This window comes from Bubalus kerabau, chromosome 5, assembly GCF_029407905.1.
Source record: "Bubalus kerabau isolate K-KA32 ecotype Philippines breed swamp buffalo chromosome 5, PCC_UOA_SB_1v2, whole genome shotgun sequence".
Taxonomy (NCBI): Eukaryota; Metazoa; Chordata; class Mammalia; order Artiodactyla; family Bovidae; genus Bubalus; species Bubalus kerabau.
This window is the reverse complement of record NC_073628.1, coordinates 83,818,734-83,838,244: the sequence shown is the minus strand read 5'-3', so window position 1 is coordinate 83,838,244 and position 19,511 is coordinate 83,818,734. Positions and strand designations below refer to the sequence as shown.

General features: G+C 39.8%; 1 protein-coding gene across 2 annotated transcripts in view; it reads left to right on the top strand.

Moving 5' to 3' along the window:
• Window positions 1-1,034: 1,034 nt before the first annotated feature.
• ACBD3 (acyl-CoA binding domain containing 3) overlaps window positions 1,035-19,511 on the top strand; it is a 38,804-nt gene continuing 20,327 nt past the window's right edge. Inside the window, exon 1 of one of the 2 annotated variants that reach the window (XM_055582016.1) lies at window positions 1,035-1,402. In XM_055582016.1, coding sequence (XP_055437991.1) covers window positions 1,117-1,402 — 286 coding nt within the window. In that variant the 5' untranslated portion in view covers window positions 1,035-1,116. The remainder of the gene's footprint in view (window positions 1,403-19,511) is intronic. The other variant, XM_055582017.1, reaches the window with a different exon arrangement.

The window sequence follows — 19,511 nt, the reverse complement described above, 5'->3', positions numbered from 1 at the left end:
TCCTGAAATATTATAGCTCATATATGGGAGAAGCGTCATACATGTTTTCCCAAATTTGACAATAATCCTACAAAAGTAGTAAGTTGCGAAGCTAAAACCTACAAACAATAATAAAAAAAAACAAATTGTGATCACCATGTTAAAAAGACAACATTGATTTTTCTATTTTCTTTGAACATTAAAAAATAACTGTCATAGGAAAGTAATAAAAAGTATACAAAAACAGGGGGGGGAAATGATTGTAAATGGTGCCCCAAAAGTCTAGAGACACAAATAAATATACATAGTTGTCAAGAGCATTATTAATCTTAAAAAAAAAATTACGTTTCTGGATTTTTTGACACCCTGTAGAAGTGCGTCAGGCAGTTACTAAATATTTTATGGTTTATGTGTGTGACGTTTGTGAGTTTTGCTAGCCTTTCAAATGTCATTTGTGAATTCTTTCTCATTCTATATATTCACTTCCCTAACTCTCTGCTTCTAACTTTTTGCTTTTTAACTAAATAGGGACCCCAGAAATTGTATGAGCTTCAGTTCCCGCAAAACCAGGATGTGCTCTTGTACGAGTCTCAGAAACCGCGGGATGTCTCTGCAGCCTCAGTTTCTTTCACAGGAAAAAAAAAAAAAAAGGCATTTGCTCGGCATCTCCTTAACCAACAGTTACTCCAACCACACAACTCTCTACAAGTGGGGAGGGTCTGACCCGCAGGGTAGGGCGCCCGCCAGGAGTCACCCTCTCCGCACAGACTGCACGCGGGTCCCATCCGACCCCGCCCCTGCCGGACACCGCGAGCTGCGGGAAAGAACGGCAGGGCCGGGGCCGCTGGGCGTAGCACCAACCCTCCGGGAGGAACGAGGCCCGGAAGGGAACCGGGTGAGGGTTGGGTGGGGCGTTCGAAAGCCGCCGGGGTGGTGGGCGGGGCGGGTGGTGAAGGGGCGCAGACCACCGACGACCCCCGGAGTGGGGGCGGGGCACCAGGCCGCAGCCCCTCTCCGGGAACTCTAGCGCCTACTCAGCGGCGGAAGTTCCGGTGTTGGTGAGCGGAGGTCATAGGTCAGCAGGAAGTCGATACGTGGCCGCCGCCTGTCCCCGCCGAGGAGGCGCAGTAGGCGGAGATGGCGGCAGTGCTAAACGCAGAGCGACTCGAGGTCTCCGTCGACGGCCTCACGCTAAGCCCGGACCCGGAGGAACGACCCGGCGCGGAGGGCGCCCCGCTGCTGCCACCGCCGCTGCCGCCGCCCTCGCCTCCAGGGTCCGGCAGGGGCCCGGGCACCGCAGGGGAGCAGCCGGAGCCTGGGGAGGCGGTGGCTGGGGGCGCGGCGGAGGAGGCGCGGCGGCTGGAGCAGCGGTGGGGCTTCGGCCTGGAGGAGCTATACGGCCTGGCGCTGCGCTTCTTCAAAGGTGAGCCTGACAGGCCCCACCCCCGCCGCCTCTGCCGGGCCTTGGGGAGACTGGACCCGAGTAGCCCTGACCTACCCGTGCGGGACCGCAGCGACTGGAGCTGGGCTCTGTCCTTGGGGGTACTCGAAGTTTGTCACTATCCGCTTGGTCACTGGGTCACACCCCTAGGGGCCTAGAACCTTGGTTTAGCTTTCCGGGTCCTGCCTCCCGGAGTTTACCAGGCATCTTACCTAGATTTAGCTTCTCGGTTTTCCAGGATCCTGGATGGAAGAATGAGTTCTCTTTCCCAGAGGTTCCCAATTGGGATTTTTTGTCGCATTCTTTTTCTTGTTTCTTGTGATTGGCACGTCAGAACCACCGGTTTTTGCCCTCCTATTGTGGAAGAAATTTTTTCATGGGTTCCATTCTTACGCTTTCCATTCATTCTGGGGATCCATAAACTCGAATAGGGCTTAATCACCTGGTAATATTGATATGGCAGAGAGAAAGAGGTATTAAGCTAATCCTTTCTAGCTTGTCAAACTCTAAATTAAAGAAGGGATAGCTGCTGTGTTCTAGCGACTTCTAGATGGTTAAAATTTTTCCAGTGTCCAAGAGTGGATTCTCAGATAAAGGCCTAAAAGTAGCCTCTCTATTTCTCACAGAATTAGTTGTAGTAAATCTTGTCTTAGACCAAAATTGTGGTCTTAGATTTGTTTTGTTTTTTTAATTGGGTGATTCACTTAGTCAAATGGTGAGTCACATGACCTTGTCAGTAGGAAAGACTGATGAGATATTTAGATCTCGTGGGGCAGACAAACAGGGAGAAACATCGGCAAATGAAACTTTAAAAGTGGTTGCTAGGTTCTATATACATTCCAAAACAGCATATTTATGACCTTTCCCCAGAGGGAGTACCTTTTGGAGTACATATTTTACTAGCTGAAGTTGAGTCGTTGAAACTAGTGATACATTCAAAAGTTACTTGTTTTCTCTGAAAATAATTGTGCAAACTGATGATAGCCTTTCTTGTATAAATTTTAGTCATTCTCCATTCATTGCATTTAAAAAAATTTTTTTATTGGGGTAAAAGATTGTTTTACAATGTTGTATTAATTTCTCCTGCACAGCAAAGTGAATCAGCTGTTCATATGCATATATCCCCTGTTTTTAGGATTTTCTTCCCTCAGAGAAAGAAATGTGGGAAATGTCAGAGAAATGTCACCACAGAGCATTGAGTAGAGTTCCCTGTGCTCTACAGTAGGTTCTCATTAGTTATTTTATATATAGTAGTGTGTATATGTCAGTCCCATTCTCCTAATTCATCCCACCCCCTAGTTCCCCTCTGGTATCTATACTCGCTGCATTTTCTATTAAAAAGTTTACCCTTGAAATATTCATGGTCCTTGCAGTATGAGTTCAGCCCTCTGCTAGTTTGGGGAACTGGTAATGGCTAATGCATTTTGGCGGAGGAGGCAATGGCACCCCACTCCAGTACTCTTGTCTGGGAAATCGCATGGACGGAGGAGCCTGGTGGGCTGTGGTCCATGGGGTCGCACAGAGTCCGACACGACTGAAGTGACTTAGCAGCAGCAGCAATGAGTTTTGGAACATTTGACCCTTAGATTACTGGCTTGAATTTAGAGTTTTCCTGAGGTGATGATATACTACCGCTTATGTAAAAACCTGGTGGTTTTTGTAAAATTTATATGACTATATTTTACTTTAAATTTTTATTCTTGGAACTTATGTTTCCAGTGTATGATAAGATTAAAGTGTATCTTAGCAGAACAATGTGTAAGAATAGAGAAGAATGAACTTCTAGTCCTAACTTTTGCCATATGACTAACAAATAAATGAATAATTTTATCTTCTGAGTCTGTATGATTTGAAGATAGTAGTAGTGTCTTCTTTGAAAAATTAAAACACTGTTAATGTGCAATAAATTTAGCATTTGCTTGGGAGTCAAGAAGCTTTGGACTCTTTTTTTTTTAATTTTTTTTTAAGTCGTTTAGTCATGTCAGACTCTTTGCGACCCCATGGACTATACAGTCCATGGAATTCTTCAGGCCAGAATACTAGAGTGGGTAACTTTTCCCTTCTCCAGAGGACTTTTTTTTTTTTTTTAATACACTAGGCAGCTTGCGTGACCCCAATTCCCCAACCAAGAATTGAACCTAGGCCACAGCAGTGAAAGTACCAAGTCCTAACCATTGGACTGCCAGGGAAATCCCTCTCCATTCTATTAACCTACTCCTAGCCAATTAACTTTTTTCTTTGAGACTCAATTTGTTTCTGTCCATGGGATTTTCCAGGCAATAGTACTGGAGTGGATTGCCATTTCCTTCTCCAGGAATCTTCCCAACCCAGGGCTTGAACCCGGTCTCCCTCATTGTAGACGGACGCTTTACCGTCTGAGCCACCAGGGAAGTATATAGATATATATGACTGGATTAAATTAAATTTGACATCTCACATTCACGATTTAGTGCTCTAAACCTCCCATTATTTTAACATGTTTGTCAAATTTAAGACTCTTAGGGGAACCAGTAATTTGGGAACTTAGTTATAGGTCACCTTAGGGGAAAAGCTACATTGATAAGTGTGGTTCAGGAAGTTCCAAAGCTCTCAAAGTGGTATCCAAGTACTTAAAAAGAGAAATAACAGTATGGCAATTAAAAAGTACATTTTTGCATGGATCATTACATAGTTAGCAGTGAAGAAGCTATTAGTATATGAGGTTACTGATTGAGGTTGAGGGGAGGGAGGAAGGATCTAAAAGCAGTCAGAAGGGTTATGGAAAGTGGGGTGAGTGAAGTGTTGTTGCCTTTGAATTAATGTGTGAAAAACCCTTTTTCCTGCATAATACTTGACATTTTTATCAGTCTTGCAGGGACTTTAATAAATCACTATTTTGTGGTTTTGTATCTCACATGAATTAGAAATAACATTACATTTTATCTTTTGCTGTGGAATAAATATGAATCTTGAAAGCATGGGCATCTTTTTTGATTGAAAATGACTTGAATTAAGAATCAGGAACCCTCTTTCTTATTCTATCTCTATCACAGTGATCATAGGCCAGTGACTGAACCCATTATGTCAACTGCCTATCCTCTTAGTTTTTGATGGTAAAAGTGAAATAATAGATGAAAATATTGGCAAATGTAAGTTAGCATTTTATCACCTAAGCTGAGTTGTTGAATCCTTATTATGGGTAAAGTTTTATATTAGGCTACCACTGTAAATGAATAGTATATTCCCTTTTGCTGTTATGAAACTTATAGTCCAAGGAGTTAAAGCCTCAGTGGTACTGCAGCAAGGTGTGGAGGATCCAGAGAGCAGAGGCCCTTCCAGGGAAGGGAAAGTTCTGTGTGTCTGGGAAATGGCAAGTAGGGATTAGGTAGTTTGATGGAGAGAACTGGGAAGCTAAATTGGTATCATATCCATGTAAGGACTTGAATGGCATTGTAAATAGCAAGATTAAGCTGATTTTCTTATCTGTTTGGGTTAAAGACTAAATTGGTTGCCTTTACTGGAGCCTTTATACTTCTTGAATATAGTTACCTGGGAAGTTGTGTTTTGGTTTTTAGAGTTCTTAGAAGTGAGGTTTTCCTTCTCTAATAACTTTATTACCTCACTCCATTAGCCGGTAGGTGGTTGGATTCATTTAAAATTCTAAACTAATAATTGCCACCAGTTATTGAGCAGATGTTTGCTAAATATCAGGTACTATTTTGAGAGCTCTTATGATTTATGCTCAAATTGTACCATCTTTAGCAAGTGGTAGGTCTCTTCAAATTGGCTCCTAAGTTCCTTTGACATGACTAGTAGTCTTCCATAGCTTCTTTGCCCTCTGGTATAATGAAATAGTCCAGATTCATCATATGCATTTCCTGCCTCCATTGGAATCAGCCATTTCTCCAAAGAGACTTGGTTCCTTTAGTGGAAAGTGGCATTTGAAGAGCCATAATCAGGATGCTGGCAGTGGGCACTCATTGCTACTAGATTGGTCATTATTTCAGTAGACAGATCTAGGGGTGTATGTGGTGGGTAATGTGTGTGTGGAGTGATAAGTTTTTGAGAGTATGATATGTAAAAGGAAGCTGTAGTCAAATTTGGAGGGAACTAAAGTTGTAGACTCAGTTTTTCTATGGAAATGTTAATGCATTTCCACTAACATTGGTATCTATTACATGGTGTTATATTGCTGATAACAGAGAAGCAATTATATGGACATACTGAATGGTTCCATTTTCTTCTGTCTTTAAACATATGCACTTCCAAGAACTTTTATAAATGGCTCCATTAATGTTTTAAAATACTGTAAAGCTGTAATTTATTCTTTGGTGACACATATAATTAGTGTGTGCTTCCTGTACTTAAGTGGACTAGCCTCAGATAATTTCAGGTTTAATTGTTACTACTGAATGTCTGTTAAATTTTGAGTTTATTTTCCTCTTCTTTATTGTCTTTAGGTATAAGTGTATAGCATAGAAGGATGTAGAGACCTGAGACAAAGAAAGAAAATTATAACCACCAGAAATATAATGCCTTTTAAACATCTCATCTTATTTGCTATTTCATGTTAGATTTGAACTGAACTAAAATTTTCCTTTGAATACGGGGTATTCAAGGATATATATATATGTGTGTGTTTATATTTATGGATGTTTTATTGTGATTTTAATATTTACCTGAGGCCTCCCCTTTGTTTACTACCCCTGCAGAAAAGTATACAAATCATAAGTGATGCTTGATGAATTTTTGCAAATGAGTACACTTTGGTAACCAACCCCCAGAAGGAGATAATGTTTACTTTTGTCAGTTAGCTAAAATGAGAGCTTCTTTGCTTTAGTATTTACGAAGTTGAGTTCTGGAGTGAATACTACCTGGGGTACTACTTCCTCGTTCTGTCACTCAGTTATTTAAATTCTGCCTTCCTTTACTCAGATTATTTATAAACTCTTAGCAGAGTACCTAGCAGTTGGTATCCTGTGACTGCCTATGTTGAAGAGGAGAGATTACCAAGAATTTATTATGGAGTGTGATCAACTTTCATTAAGCACTTCATGCAGACTAGGCGGTTTACAGGGTTGCATATTCATTAACTCAGAAATACTGCATTTATTATACTTTCTTATAAGTAGTACAAGAATATATCAAATATATAAAAAATACATCACTTTTTTCTTAATTGAACATGGGGAAAATGTGGTTTTAATTTTAATATTTCTAAAAGATGGATTTTATTCGATGTGTGTTCTCTGCCACGCAACAGTGATAGGGCCACAAAAGAAAACAGATTTGACCTTCGGCTGCTTTGCTGAAGTACAGTATCTGGAATGAGAGAAGAGAGAGATGGTCCTGCTCTCATCCACACAGTTCAGACAATCGCTGGATCCTGCTTTCAGTTTGAGGGATCGTTCACAGAGTTAAAGACAAAATGGAGCTAATTCAGAAGAAAGCAACTTGTATATTGTGGGAATTTGAATCCCTGCCATCATTATAATAGCTGCTGCTTAGTGAGTGTCTGCTCTATGCAGGCACTGTGTCAAGACTTTGGAACACATTATTTCCACCCCTCACAAGAAAGAGAAGTTATTTTCTCCATTTTTTGATAGCAAAACTGAGGCTCAGAAAGGTTATCTGTATTTTGTACTTAGTAAATAACAGAACTGAGATTTAAACACAAGTCTTTAGGAGTTAAGTATGAGTGAATAAGCTGAAAATATTTTGCCTAAAGAACAGAGAACTCAGGGCAAGTATGATGTGCGGTATTTTGTGGCATTTGTTTGTTTTTAAGGTCTGACCTGTTAGATGTGTTTTATTTAATGTAGAGGACTAGAAATAGACGCTGTGGATAAAATTGAGAAGAATCTAATCAGAATAAAGAGCTAAAAATTACAGCTATCCATCCAAACATGGAATAGACTGAGACAATGAATTCCCATCACCAGGAAGTGTTCAAGCATATGTTAACAATTACTAGGTGGCTATGCTTTTGATTTCTTTATCATAATCTTTTATGTATCTACCTCAGATTTTTTTCTTTGCTCTTACTGTGAGGGATATATAAAATATTTTATAGTTATACTGTCTAAGCTGATAACATTCATAGAATACAGAAACTCTGTACTTTCATTTCTCCCTTCCTCACATAAGTTGTATAATGTGTCCAGTAACAAATTATTGTAGACCAAGTGGTTATGTAGAGAGGATTTGAACTTTGATTGTGCAGTTCAGCCATCTATCTTTAATATCCTTTCCAACCCATAGATTTTATTAGCTTTCATTTCATAAGATAAAGACTAGAAGGAACATTGAAATAATTTGTTATATTTCTCTATCTTTCCCTCCAGAGAGAAAATAAAAATATTTCTCAGTAAACTTACTCTAGCAATCGATGTGTGAGACTAATAACCTTTTGTATAATTAATTTCAGGTGGAAGGGTAATCATTCAGTGCTTTGGGCTTAGTCGCTGTGATTATAACACTATTACCAAAATTATTTATGCTGTCTTATTAAAACTGTAAAGTTAAATACTTAAAATTTAATGGGAATGTAATCTAGAAGCCTTTTCATACTGTCATGGGGTTCTTTTGATGAGGGTGAAAAAGCTGGCTTGAAACTCAACATTCAAAAAACTGAGATCATGGCATCTGATCCCATCGCTTCATGACAAATAGAAGGGGGGAAGGTGAAAGCACATTTTTATTTTATTTTCTTGGGCTCTGAAACCACTGTGGACGGTGACTGCAGCCATGAAATTAGAAGACGTTTGCTCCTTGTAAGAAAAACTATGAGAAACCTAGACAGCGTATTAAAAAGCCAAGACATCACTTTGCTGACAAAGGTCCATATAGTTAAAGCTATGATTTCTCCAGTAGTCATGTGGGTGTGAGAGTAGGACTGTAAAAGAAGGCTGAGCGCTGAAGAATTGATACTTTTTAATTGTGCTGTAGAAGACTCTTGAGAGTCCCTTGGATTGCTGTCAAACCAGTCAATCCTAAAGGAAATCAACCCTGAATATTCATTGGAAGAACTGAAGCTCCAATACTTTGGCCATCTGATGTGAAGAGCAGACCATTGGAAAAGACCCTGATGTTGGAAAAGATTTTGGGCAGGAGGAGAGGAGGGTGGCAGAGGATGAGATGGTTAGATAGCATCACTGACGCAATTAAAATGAATGGGAGCAAATTCCAGTAGATAGTGGAGGACAGAGGAGCCTGGCATGCTGCAGTCCATGGGGTCACAAAGAGTCAGAAACAACTTAGCAGCTGAACAACAACAGATCTAGAAGCCGTTTCTATCTTTATTAACTTAGGAAAATGTGTTAGCTCAAATTTAGTGGCTTGAAACAACACATACTATTTTATAGTCCTGGAGGGTTAGTAGTTCAGAATGGGTCTCACTGGCTTAGGATCAAAGTGTCAACTGGGCTGTGTTCCTTCTGGAGACTGTAGGGGAGAATCTGTTGCCTTGCTTTTTCCACCTTCAGGAGACCAGCTGCATGCTTTCACATGTGACCCCCTTCTTCCATCTTCAGAGCTAGCAGCGTAACACCTTCATACCTCCATCTGTCTGTTCTTTCTCTTCTTCCATTTATAAGGACTCCTGTGATTACTTTGTGCCCATATGGGTAGTCTGGGGTAAGGTCAGCTACAACCTTAATTCACCTTTTCATGTAACCTAATATATTCACAGGAATATACTATAGATTGTGGGGATTGGGATGTGGATGTCTTTTGAGGGGAGTATTATGTCTACCACACGTTGTAATCTCTTATGAACTGATTACTGAAATGGAGCAAATGTGTTTATTCATTTTACCTTTTTATCAAAGTGGTAACCAAGGCAATTAGGCCAAGTTGTAATGTAAAATTTATAATGAAAAATAGCCATCCCCCTGTTTCTTTTCCCATCGCCAAGACCCTCTCCCCCAAGGCAGCTGCTTTCCATTATTTTAACTGTTTCTCCTGGTATTTGTCTTCACTTTCCTGCTGCTGCTTTATTTATTTATTTTTTTTAAAGCAACTTATATATATGTGCCTCTCTCTTCCTCCTTCCCAAACTCCCAATTTTATGATACCACATTTGTGATTAAATCACTCAGTTATTTCTATTTGTGTTATTTATAGCCGAGACACATCACACACTTTGATTATATTTTGGTTCTTATGCAAACTCTTTGTCTTTTGTGTGGTTAGAAGTAATTATCATTTGTTTTCTTTGTTCTCAGGTAAACTCTTTTTTAAAACAACATCTCTCCTAGATGTCTTAAATTTTTGATCCAGTCTTGGCTTTCTCCTTTGTTGAGTCTCTACTTACTGTCATCCTGAAAATTTCTTTCACCTCTCTGTGATGTTGAAATTTCTTCTGGAATTCCTTTTCTTGTAGACTTTTTTTTTCCTATTGGAAAATTTTTTTTTACACTCCCCCTCGCCCCCAACCATGTTGGGAGCTTTCTCAAATGTTGGGTGATCCTTGGGCATTCATTCTTTAAAGGGTAAGGCATTGGAGAGCCAACTATAACCTTGAGTACAGTTTTATTGTAGGTGATGAGACAGAAGTTTCATTGAAGATCTGTAAATATCATTACCTTTCAAACCAGTACGTGCCGGTGTTTTAGGCCAATTTTTTTAATGAAAATATTCCTTTCCCCTGCCTGGCGTGTATAAATCTAGCTGCCAGTATTTTGGCACTAGACAGGAGAAGGGAGCATGGGTGGAAGTCGTTTACCATTTACTGGGGTAACATTCATTTCATTTCTCTTTTCAGTCCTGCAGCTTAGTCTTAGGCTAATGTCCTCCCACCTGAGTATATGTGATTTGTGTTCTCGAATATACCCATGTGTAAATATATACTGCCTCTGCTAAAGTAGGGGCAAGGCAGCCATCTGTCTGCTTGGGGTTGGGTAGGTAAGAGTACATGCTCTTTAGATAGTTTTTAAGCCAAAATCCCTATTTTTATCTAGACTCCAACTTTTAATGAACCTGGTATCTTCAATTCCTGAGCCTTTTCAGTGTTCTCTAAATCAGCTTCCTTATTCCTTTTAGTGGGGTATCGTTGAGGATCAGATGTAATTGTGTATATTCAGTTCACCAGGTTTAACGGAAGTTTGTGCTCAGTTGCTAAGTTGTGTCCAACTCTTTGCAACCCCATGGACTGTCACCCACCAGGCTTAGACTTTGTCTATGGGATTTCCTAGGCAAGAATACTGGCGTGGAAGTTTAACTATATGTTTTCTATCCTTTATTTGAATTTTTTTAATTCGGTATCTAAAATATTGAAGTTAGTTTGGCTTTTGCATTTCTTCCCTTAGTCCAGGGTCAGCAAACATTTTCAGTAAGTCAGTCCAGTTCTGTTTAGTCGCTCAGTCGTGTCCGACTCTTGGCAACCCCATGAACCACAGCACGCCAGGCCTCCCTGTCCCACCACCAACTCCTGGAGTCCACCCAAACCCATGTCCATCGAGTCAGTGATGCCATCCAACCATCTCATTCTCTGTCATCCCCTTCTCCTCCTGCCCTTAATCTTTCCCAGCATCAGGGTCTTTTCCAGTGAGTCAGCTAGCTCTTCGCATCAGGTGGCCAAAGTATTGGAGTTCCACCTTCAGCATCAGTCCTTCCAGTGAACAGGACTGATCTCCTTTAGAATGGACTGGTTGGATCTCCTTGCAGTCCAAGGGACTCTCAAGAGTCTTCTCCAACACCACACCTCAAAAGCATCAATTCTTCGGCACTCAGCTTTCTTTATAGTCCAACTCACATCCATACGTGACCACTGGAAAAACCATAGCCTTGACTAGACAGACCTTTGTTGACAAAGTGATGTCTCTGCTTTTGAATATGCTATCTGGGTTGGTCATAACTTTCCTTCCAAGGAGTGAACATCTTTTAATTTCATTGCTGCAATCACCATCTGCAGTTATTTTGGAGCCCAGAAAAATGAAGTTAGCCACTGTTTCCCCATCTATCTGCCATGAAGTGATGGGACCAGATGCCATGATCTTAGTTTTCTGAAAGTTGAGCTTTAAGCCAACTTTTTCACTCTCCTCTTTCACTTTCATCAAGAGGCTCTTTAGTTCTTCACTTTCTGCCATAAGGGTGGTGTCATCTGCATATCTGAGGTTATTGATATTTTTCCTGGCAATTTTGATTCCAGCTTGTGCTTCCTCCAGCCCAGCGTTTCTCATGATATACTCTGCATAGAAGTTAAATAAGCAGGGTGACAATATACAGCCTTGACGTACTCCTTTTCCTATTTGGAACCAGTCTGTTGTTCCATGTCCAGTTCTAACTGTTACTTCCTGACCTGCATACAGGTTTCTCAAGAGGCATGTCAGGTGGTCTGGTATTCCCATATCTTTCATAATTTTCCACAGTTTATTGTGATTTACACAGTCAAAGGCTTTGATATAGTCAATAAGGCAGAAATAGATGTTTTTCTGGAACTCTCTTGCTTTTTCCATGATCCAGCGGATGTTGGCAATTTGGTCTCTGGTTCCTCTGCCTTTTCTAAAACCAGCTTGAACATCTGGAAGTTCACAGTTCATGTATTGCTGAAGCCTGGCTTGGAGAATTTTGAGCATTACTTGACTAGCATGTGAGATGAGTGCAATTGTGCGGTAGTTTGAACATTCTTTGGCATTGCCTTTCTTTGGGATTGGAATGAAAACTGATCTTTTCCAGTCCTGTGGCCACTGCTGAGTTTTCCAAATTTGCTGGCATACTGAGTGCAGCACTTTCACAGCATCATCTTTCAGGATTTGGAATAGCTCAACTGGAATTCCATCACCTCCACTAGCTTTGTTCGTAGTGATGCTTTCTAAGGTCCACTTGACTTCACATTCCAGAATGTCTGGCTCTAGGTCAGTGATCACACCATCGTGATTATCTGGGTCGTGAAGATCTTTTTTGTACAGTTCTTCTGTGTATTCTTGCCACCTCTTCTTAATATCTTCTGCTTCTGTTAGGTCCCTACCATTTCTGTCCTTTATCGAGCCCATTAGCCTTTGACTGTGTGGATCACAATAAACTGTGGAAAATTCTGAAAGAGATGGGAATACCAGACCACCTGATCTGCCTCTTGAGGAATTTGTATGCAGGTCAGACTTTTTCTGGGCTCCAAAACCACTGCAGATGGTGACTGCAGCCATGAAATTAAAAGACATTTGCTCCTTGGAAGGAAGATTATGACCAACCTAGATAGCATATTCAAAAGCAGAGACATTACTTTGCCAACAAAGGTTCGTCTAGTCAAGGCTATGGTTTTTCCTGTGGTCATGTATGGATGTAAGAGTTGGACTGTGAAGAAGGCTGAGCGCCGAAGAATTGATGCTTTTGAACTGTTGTGTTGGAGAAGACTCTTTTGAGAGTCCCTTGGACTGCAAGGAGATGCAACCAGTCCATTCTGAAGGAGATCAGCCCTGGGATTTCTTTGGAAGGAATGATGCTAAAGCTGAAACTCCAGTACTTTGGCCACCTCATGCGAAGAGTTGACTCATTGGAAAAGACTCTGATGCTGGGAGGGATTGGGGGCAAGAGGAGAAGGGGACGACAGAGGATGAGATGGCTGGATGGCATCACTGACTTGATGGACGTGAGTATGAGTGAAGTCCGGGAGTTGGTGATGGACAGGGAGGCCTGGCGTGCTGCGATTCATGGAGTCGCAAAGAGTCGGGCATGACTGAGCGTCTGATCTGATCGATCTGATCTTGCATGAAATGTTCCATTGGTATCTCTAATTTTCTTGAAGCCATCTCTGGTCTTTCCCATTCTATTGTTTTCCTCTATTTCTTTGCTTTGATCGCTGAGGAAGGCTTTCTTATCTCTCCTTGCTGTTCTTTGGAACTCTGCATTCAAATGGGTATATCTTTCCTTTTCTCCTTTGTTTTTCCCTTCCCTTCTTTTCACAGCTATTTGTAAGGCCTCCTCAGACAGGCATTTTGCTTTTTTGCATCTCTTTTTCTTGGGGATGGTCTTGATTCCTGTCTCTTGTACAATGTCACAAACATCCATCCATAGTTTATCAGGCACTCTTGTCTATCAGATCTAGTCCCTTAAATCTGTTTCTTGCTTCCACTGTATAGTCATAACGGATTTTCAGTAAAGGGTCAGATATAAATATTTTAGACCTTAAGGACCATATGTGTTCTGTCTTCATATTCCTTGATTTTTGTTTGTCTGTTTCTGCTTGTTTTTAAAAAATTAAAAAAAAAAATTCTTAGCTCACAGGTCTTAAAAAAACAGTTGTGGGGGGGTGGGGAGAACGATGGCTGAGTATGACTAACTACTAGTTAAAGCGGATGTTACCCAAACCAGTGGGAAAAAGTTAAAGATAAATGAATTTAAACAACTGTGGGCAGAGTTGGTCTAGTTTGCCAATCCCTGCTTTAGTCTGTATCCTTTAGGTAAAATAGATTTTTAACCTGACTTTTGGTCTTCAGTTTTATTGAAAATAAACTTTTTTTAATATAATTATCACTGGACAGATGCTAACACGTGATCCCTTTTAGTCCATTTGATTGAAAATGGCCAGCTTTGTACTCAACCTCTCCAGGTAGTAGAAGTAGTCATTTTCTGCTTTTCATTGGTGTGTTTTCACATGCTTGCATCTGAACAATAGCTCTGCAGCTTCTTTCCAGCATAATTTATATTTGTCTTTTTGGTTGCCATAGAAGGTGGTTTTCCAAATTGATTGGATTGACTCTGTAAATGCAGGGACCAAGAGTAATGGCTCTCTTCCTTAATGGCAGGACTGAAAGAGCTTTCCTTTAGGACTGTGGCCCTGACTAAAGATTTTTGAGTTACAGCAAGAGTTTTTCTGTCTATGCAGTTACGGTAGTAACTTCTTTTCTGCTATGTTTAATGCCTTTGCAACCAAAAATAATTTAGGAAAGAGAATTCCCTGGCGGTCCAATGGTTAGGATGTGGCGTTTTCACTGGTCAGGGAACTAAGATCTCACAAGCCTCAGGGCACAGACAAATTTAAAATAAAAGTAATAATAAAATATAGTTTAAAAGTAATTCAAGAAAAAATTATTTTCGTCTAATGTAGAAAAACTAAATAAACCCTCCTAGTGTGCGAACTCGAGCCATCTGAAGAGTGAAAGAGAAGTAATTTTTTTGTAACACTATTATAGTCTGCCTAATGATACTGATCTGGGGGGGTTCACTTTCTGTACTCTGAGGTTTAGAATGTCAACATGATGTGGGTTGTCCTATACTAAAGGTGGTTGGGATTCTTGGTTTGTCCTCCTGGGTTTTGTATAGTTCTCAGGAGAAAATAAATGCTCTGTTACTCTCATCCTAAAGGCTGAAAGATTAAGTTCCCTTCACTTTTTAAAAATGTTTGCTGTAAAAGGAAGAAAGCATATGTGTATTTGATATAAAAGTACATATGCATATTGGAAATCAGAAAATAAAAGTGAGAGAAGAAAAAAAAATCTGTAATCCGATCTTTTAGGAATAAGTGTTAACTTTTGGTATGTTTCCCCCATGGCTGGGCTTCCCTGGTGGCTTAGCATTAAAAAAAAAAAGAATCTGCCTGCAATGCAGGAGCAATAGGAAACACAGGTTTGAGCCCTGGGTGAGGAAGATCCCCTGGAGAAGGGCATGGCAACCCACTCCAGTACTTTTGCCTGGAGCATCCCATGGGCAGAGGAGCCTGGCAGGATACAGTCCATAGGGTCTCTAAGAGTTGGACACGACTGAAGCAACATAAATTTTGGAGACTAATACCTTATTGCTGGTATAGTTGCTTATAGTAGTCTCTTAGGATCCTTGGTATTTCTGTGGAGTCAGTTGTAACTTCTCCTTTTTCATTTCTAATATTATTGATTTGAGTTCTCTCCCTTTTTTTCTTGATGAGTCTAGCTAAAGGTTTATCAATTTTGTTTGTCATTTCAGAGAATCAAATAAGAGGGGGGAAAAAGAAAAATTAGCAAATGTATAAAGATTCTGTGGAAATGCCAGTAAAATTCATAAGAATGGATGTACTGTTTTATTCTCACAGAGATTGACCTTTACAGTCAGTTTCTTCTTTAGAGAGATTTCTTGGGCACGGTTTTGCTGTGGTGAGTGCCTATTAACAAATTGTGCTTAGCACTGGCGTTCATGGTGGTGAGCAAATTTGAATGCTTGACCAGAACTTACACTTAAAAACATATTCCTTTTTTGAAAAATCCTTTATGGATTGGCAGTATATTCTTAATCCTGTCTGGCATATAAAGGGCAGATATTAAAATGACATCTAAATGTCCTGAAACCCCCCCTTCCTCTGTTGATGAGTCATCTTTTAGGGTCATGGTTAGACTAACACCCTGCTGAAAAATGGGTACAGTTTCCTTGTTGACTCACCCTCTGCTAGTTTGCACTGCCGAATATTTGAAGTAAAGGAGCAGATTTATGGTAAGAAATGGACCCTGTCTCCATTAAAGTAACTTTATAGTAGTCATCTTTTTAAAAAATATGTACTTTTAATTTTGATTTTATTTTTGGCTGTGCTGAGTCTGCATTGCTTTTCTCTATTTACGGAGAGCGAGAGCTACTCTCTAGTTGCTGTGCTCTAGCTTCTCATTGCAGTGGCTTCTGTTGTTGCAGAGCAGGGGGCCTAGGGCACGTGGGCTTCAGTTGTTGTGGCTCCTGGCTCTAGAGCATGGGCTCTTAATAGCTGAGGCACACTCAGTTGCTTTGCAGCATTTGGGATCTTCCCAGATCAGGAATTGGACCCATGTCTCCTGCATTGGCGGGCAGATTCTTTACCACTAAGCCACCAGGAAAGCCCTAAAAATTTTTTTTCATACCCACTAGTCTTATCTGTTAGCTTCAGATCATCTCCCTGAAGCAAATGATTCGTGTGTGTATTTGAAAATTGCTATATCACATGACTGATCAGAAAAGTGGTCTTCCAGTGAATAAAGTTTCCATTTGATGTTATCTTTATTGATTTTTTTCTTTATCTTTATTGAAGGGGTCAAAGCAACCACTTTAATAGAATTTAGGGTGTTTTTTTTTAAGGAGAAACAAAATCTCAGGGATCCTGATGGAACAAAGCAGAGAGTCTACCCTTGAGGGTATGCTGTCTACCCTTACTGTTTCTCAGGTTCACTATATCTTCTTTTTTTATCTCGAATCACCAGCAGCATATTTTTCTTTTATAAGGCTCAAGATAACATGAACAGTTAAGTTGGCACCTGTTTGGTTTATCTTTCATCTCATAAGCTAAGATCAAGGTTGGAGCTGTTTTTCAAATCATCACTTTTGGGGAATGTGAGAAGAAAGTTGTCTGGGCTATGTTTCTCTGAGGTGTAATTAGCATAAGAAAACTTTTGGTGACTAATATGTACAAAATTAAGGTAGAAGCTAAAAGAAGCTTATGAGCATCTTGAAAATTGAAAAAGACTTTTTGGTAAAAAGTTGCCACTATTTCACATTTTTTAACACTATTATCTTAGAATACAGAGTTCTGGCAGGCTAATTTTGTTAAAAAGAAAGATGTATATGTGTAATCACCCATTTTTACGTAGTTGTAAACATAAAATTATTTTTTAGTATCTGTTTTTATGCTGCTAGTTTTCATTAATACATCATAAGTATTCTCTGAAATGATATATAGCCCTTATATTGTCATTTTAATTAGCTGTATAATCTATTCAGCAGATTACTGTAATTTAAGTATTGTGTTATTGTTGAATAATTAGATTTTAAATAACGCAGCAGTTAACAGGTGTAACACCGTTTTTAAGATAATTTTTCAAGGCAGTAGTTAGAAAAGAATTCATTAGACTTGTTGGTTTTTACATGAGAGATAATGTAAAGATGTATTTTGGTTTTCTAAACTCATCTATTTTGCTCAATTTTTATTATATATTACGTTGAAATTAAACGTAATTACTGGTCCACCCTAAACAGTTGGACAAGTCACGTTATTACCTTTTTTGACATTTTTTTCCTAAACACTAAAATAATTGTTTCTTTAGCTCAGTATAATTTTTAATAATTTGTTTGCAGTGTATTTATACCTGAAATATACACCTAGACACAATTATATACTGGATTGCCAAGTTACACATTTTTAATTGAGCTCAGTGGTTTGTAAACTCCAGGAGGCTGATGAATCCTGGTGTCTCAGTCAGTTCAGTTCAGTTCAGTCGCTCAGTCGTGTCCAACTCTTTGCGACCCCATGAATCGCAGCAAGCCAGGCCACCCTGTCCATCACCAATGCCCGGAGTTCACTCAGATTCACGTCCATCAAGTCGGTGATTCCATCCATACATGTCATCCTCTGTCGTCCCCTTCTCCTCTTGCCCCCAATCCCTCCCAGCATCAGGGTCTTTTCCAGTGAGTCAGCTCTTCACATGAGGTGGCCAAAGTATTGGAGTTTCAGCTTCAGCATCAGTCCTTCCAATGAACACCCAGGACTGATCTTTAGGATGGACTGGTTGGATCTCCTTGCAGTCCAAGGGACTCTCAAGAGTCTTCTCCAACACCACAGTTCAAAAGCATCAATTCTTCTGTGCTCAGCCTTCTTCACAGTCCAACTCTCACATCCATACATGACTACTGGAAAAACCCTAGCCTTGACTAGATGGACCTTTGTTGGCAAAGTAATGTCTCTGCTTTTGAATATGCTATCTAGGTTGGTCATAACTTTCCTTCCAAGGAGTAAGCATCTTCTAATTTCATGGCTGCAGTCACCATCTGCAGTGATTTTGGAGCCCCCCAAAATAAAGTCTGACACTGTTTCCTCATCTATTTCCCATCTATTTCTATTTCCTATGATTTGCATGCAAGGGCTCAATAAATATTTACTAAGTTGAATGAATGAATATACAAAAGGTCTTATAGTGTTCATAATTGAAACAGACTTCTAAGAGTTAGATTTTAAAATGGGAACTGCCTTTTAGTTGGTATATATAGACCTATGCATAATCCTGTTCTAAAAGCTTTAGAGGAAGTTCCTACTTCTGGTACTAATTGTTTAGTGATACTGTTTGCTCAGTAACAAAGACAGATGGCAGGTCCACAGGTTTCTGAGTTGTTACAATTTTTATTAAATATAGATAAGGTCAGTGCCACAGTTTTGTCTTTTTTTAAGTATTGATGAGTTCTTATTGAAAAAAATTCAGATTGAAGTATATGTATGTATAATTATATAGAAGTACAACCAGTCCATTCTAAAGGAGATCAGTCCTGGGTGTTCTTTGGAAGGAATGATGCTAAAGCTGAAACTCTAGTACTTTGGCCACTTCATGCGAAGAGTTGACTCATTGGAAAAGACCCTGATGCTGGGAGGCGGGGGAAGGAGAAGAAGGGGACGACAGAGGATGAGATGGCTGGATGGCATCACCGACTCGATGGATGTGAGTCTGAGTGAAGTCCGGGAGTTGGTGATGGACAGGGAGGCCTGGCATGCTGCGATTCATGGGGTCACAAAGAGTCGGACACGACTGAGCGACTGAACTGAACTGAACATAGATATAATTCTTTTCAGTCCCCACTCTCTTTAACAGTTTGGTTTGTTCTTCCGAATAATTTCCTTTGAAAGATTAAAATATTTCTAGTTTTAAGGTCTCTGATCACTGCTCCTCATCTTAGCCCTCACCCACTTTCTCATTCTCATCTTTTTAGTGTGACTCCATCTAGATCTTTTTCTTTGCATTTACATGCATGTAAATGTACCCATAGAATATATATGTGAGTGTGCTACATGCTGTATTTCATCAATTCTAAGACTTACTATTATGTACTGTAAAGAAAGAAAAACCGCCAGTTACAACTATAAAATACAATAGATGTAAAAACTAATCTGATTTTAGAGATGTTCAAGTGTAGGTTGGGGGAGTACTTAGAATTGAAGATAATATATTTTGTGCTGTATGATTGTATATAATTTTCTGCAGCTTGCTTTTTTCATTTAACTGTATTTCCTTTGTGCTCAATCACTAAGTTGTGTCTGACTCTGCGGCCCCACAGACTCTAGCCCACCAGGCTCCTCTATCCTGGATTTCTCTAGGCAAGAATACTGGAGTGGGTTGCCAGCCTTTCAAATTGTATGTAATCTTCTATGCATATATCTCTTACTAAAAATATGCTCGATATAAAAATTTTTGAACTTATTTTA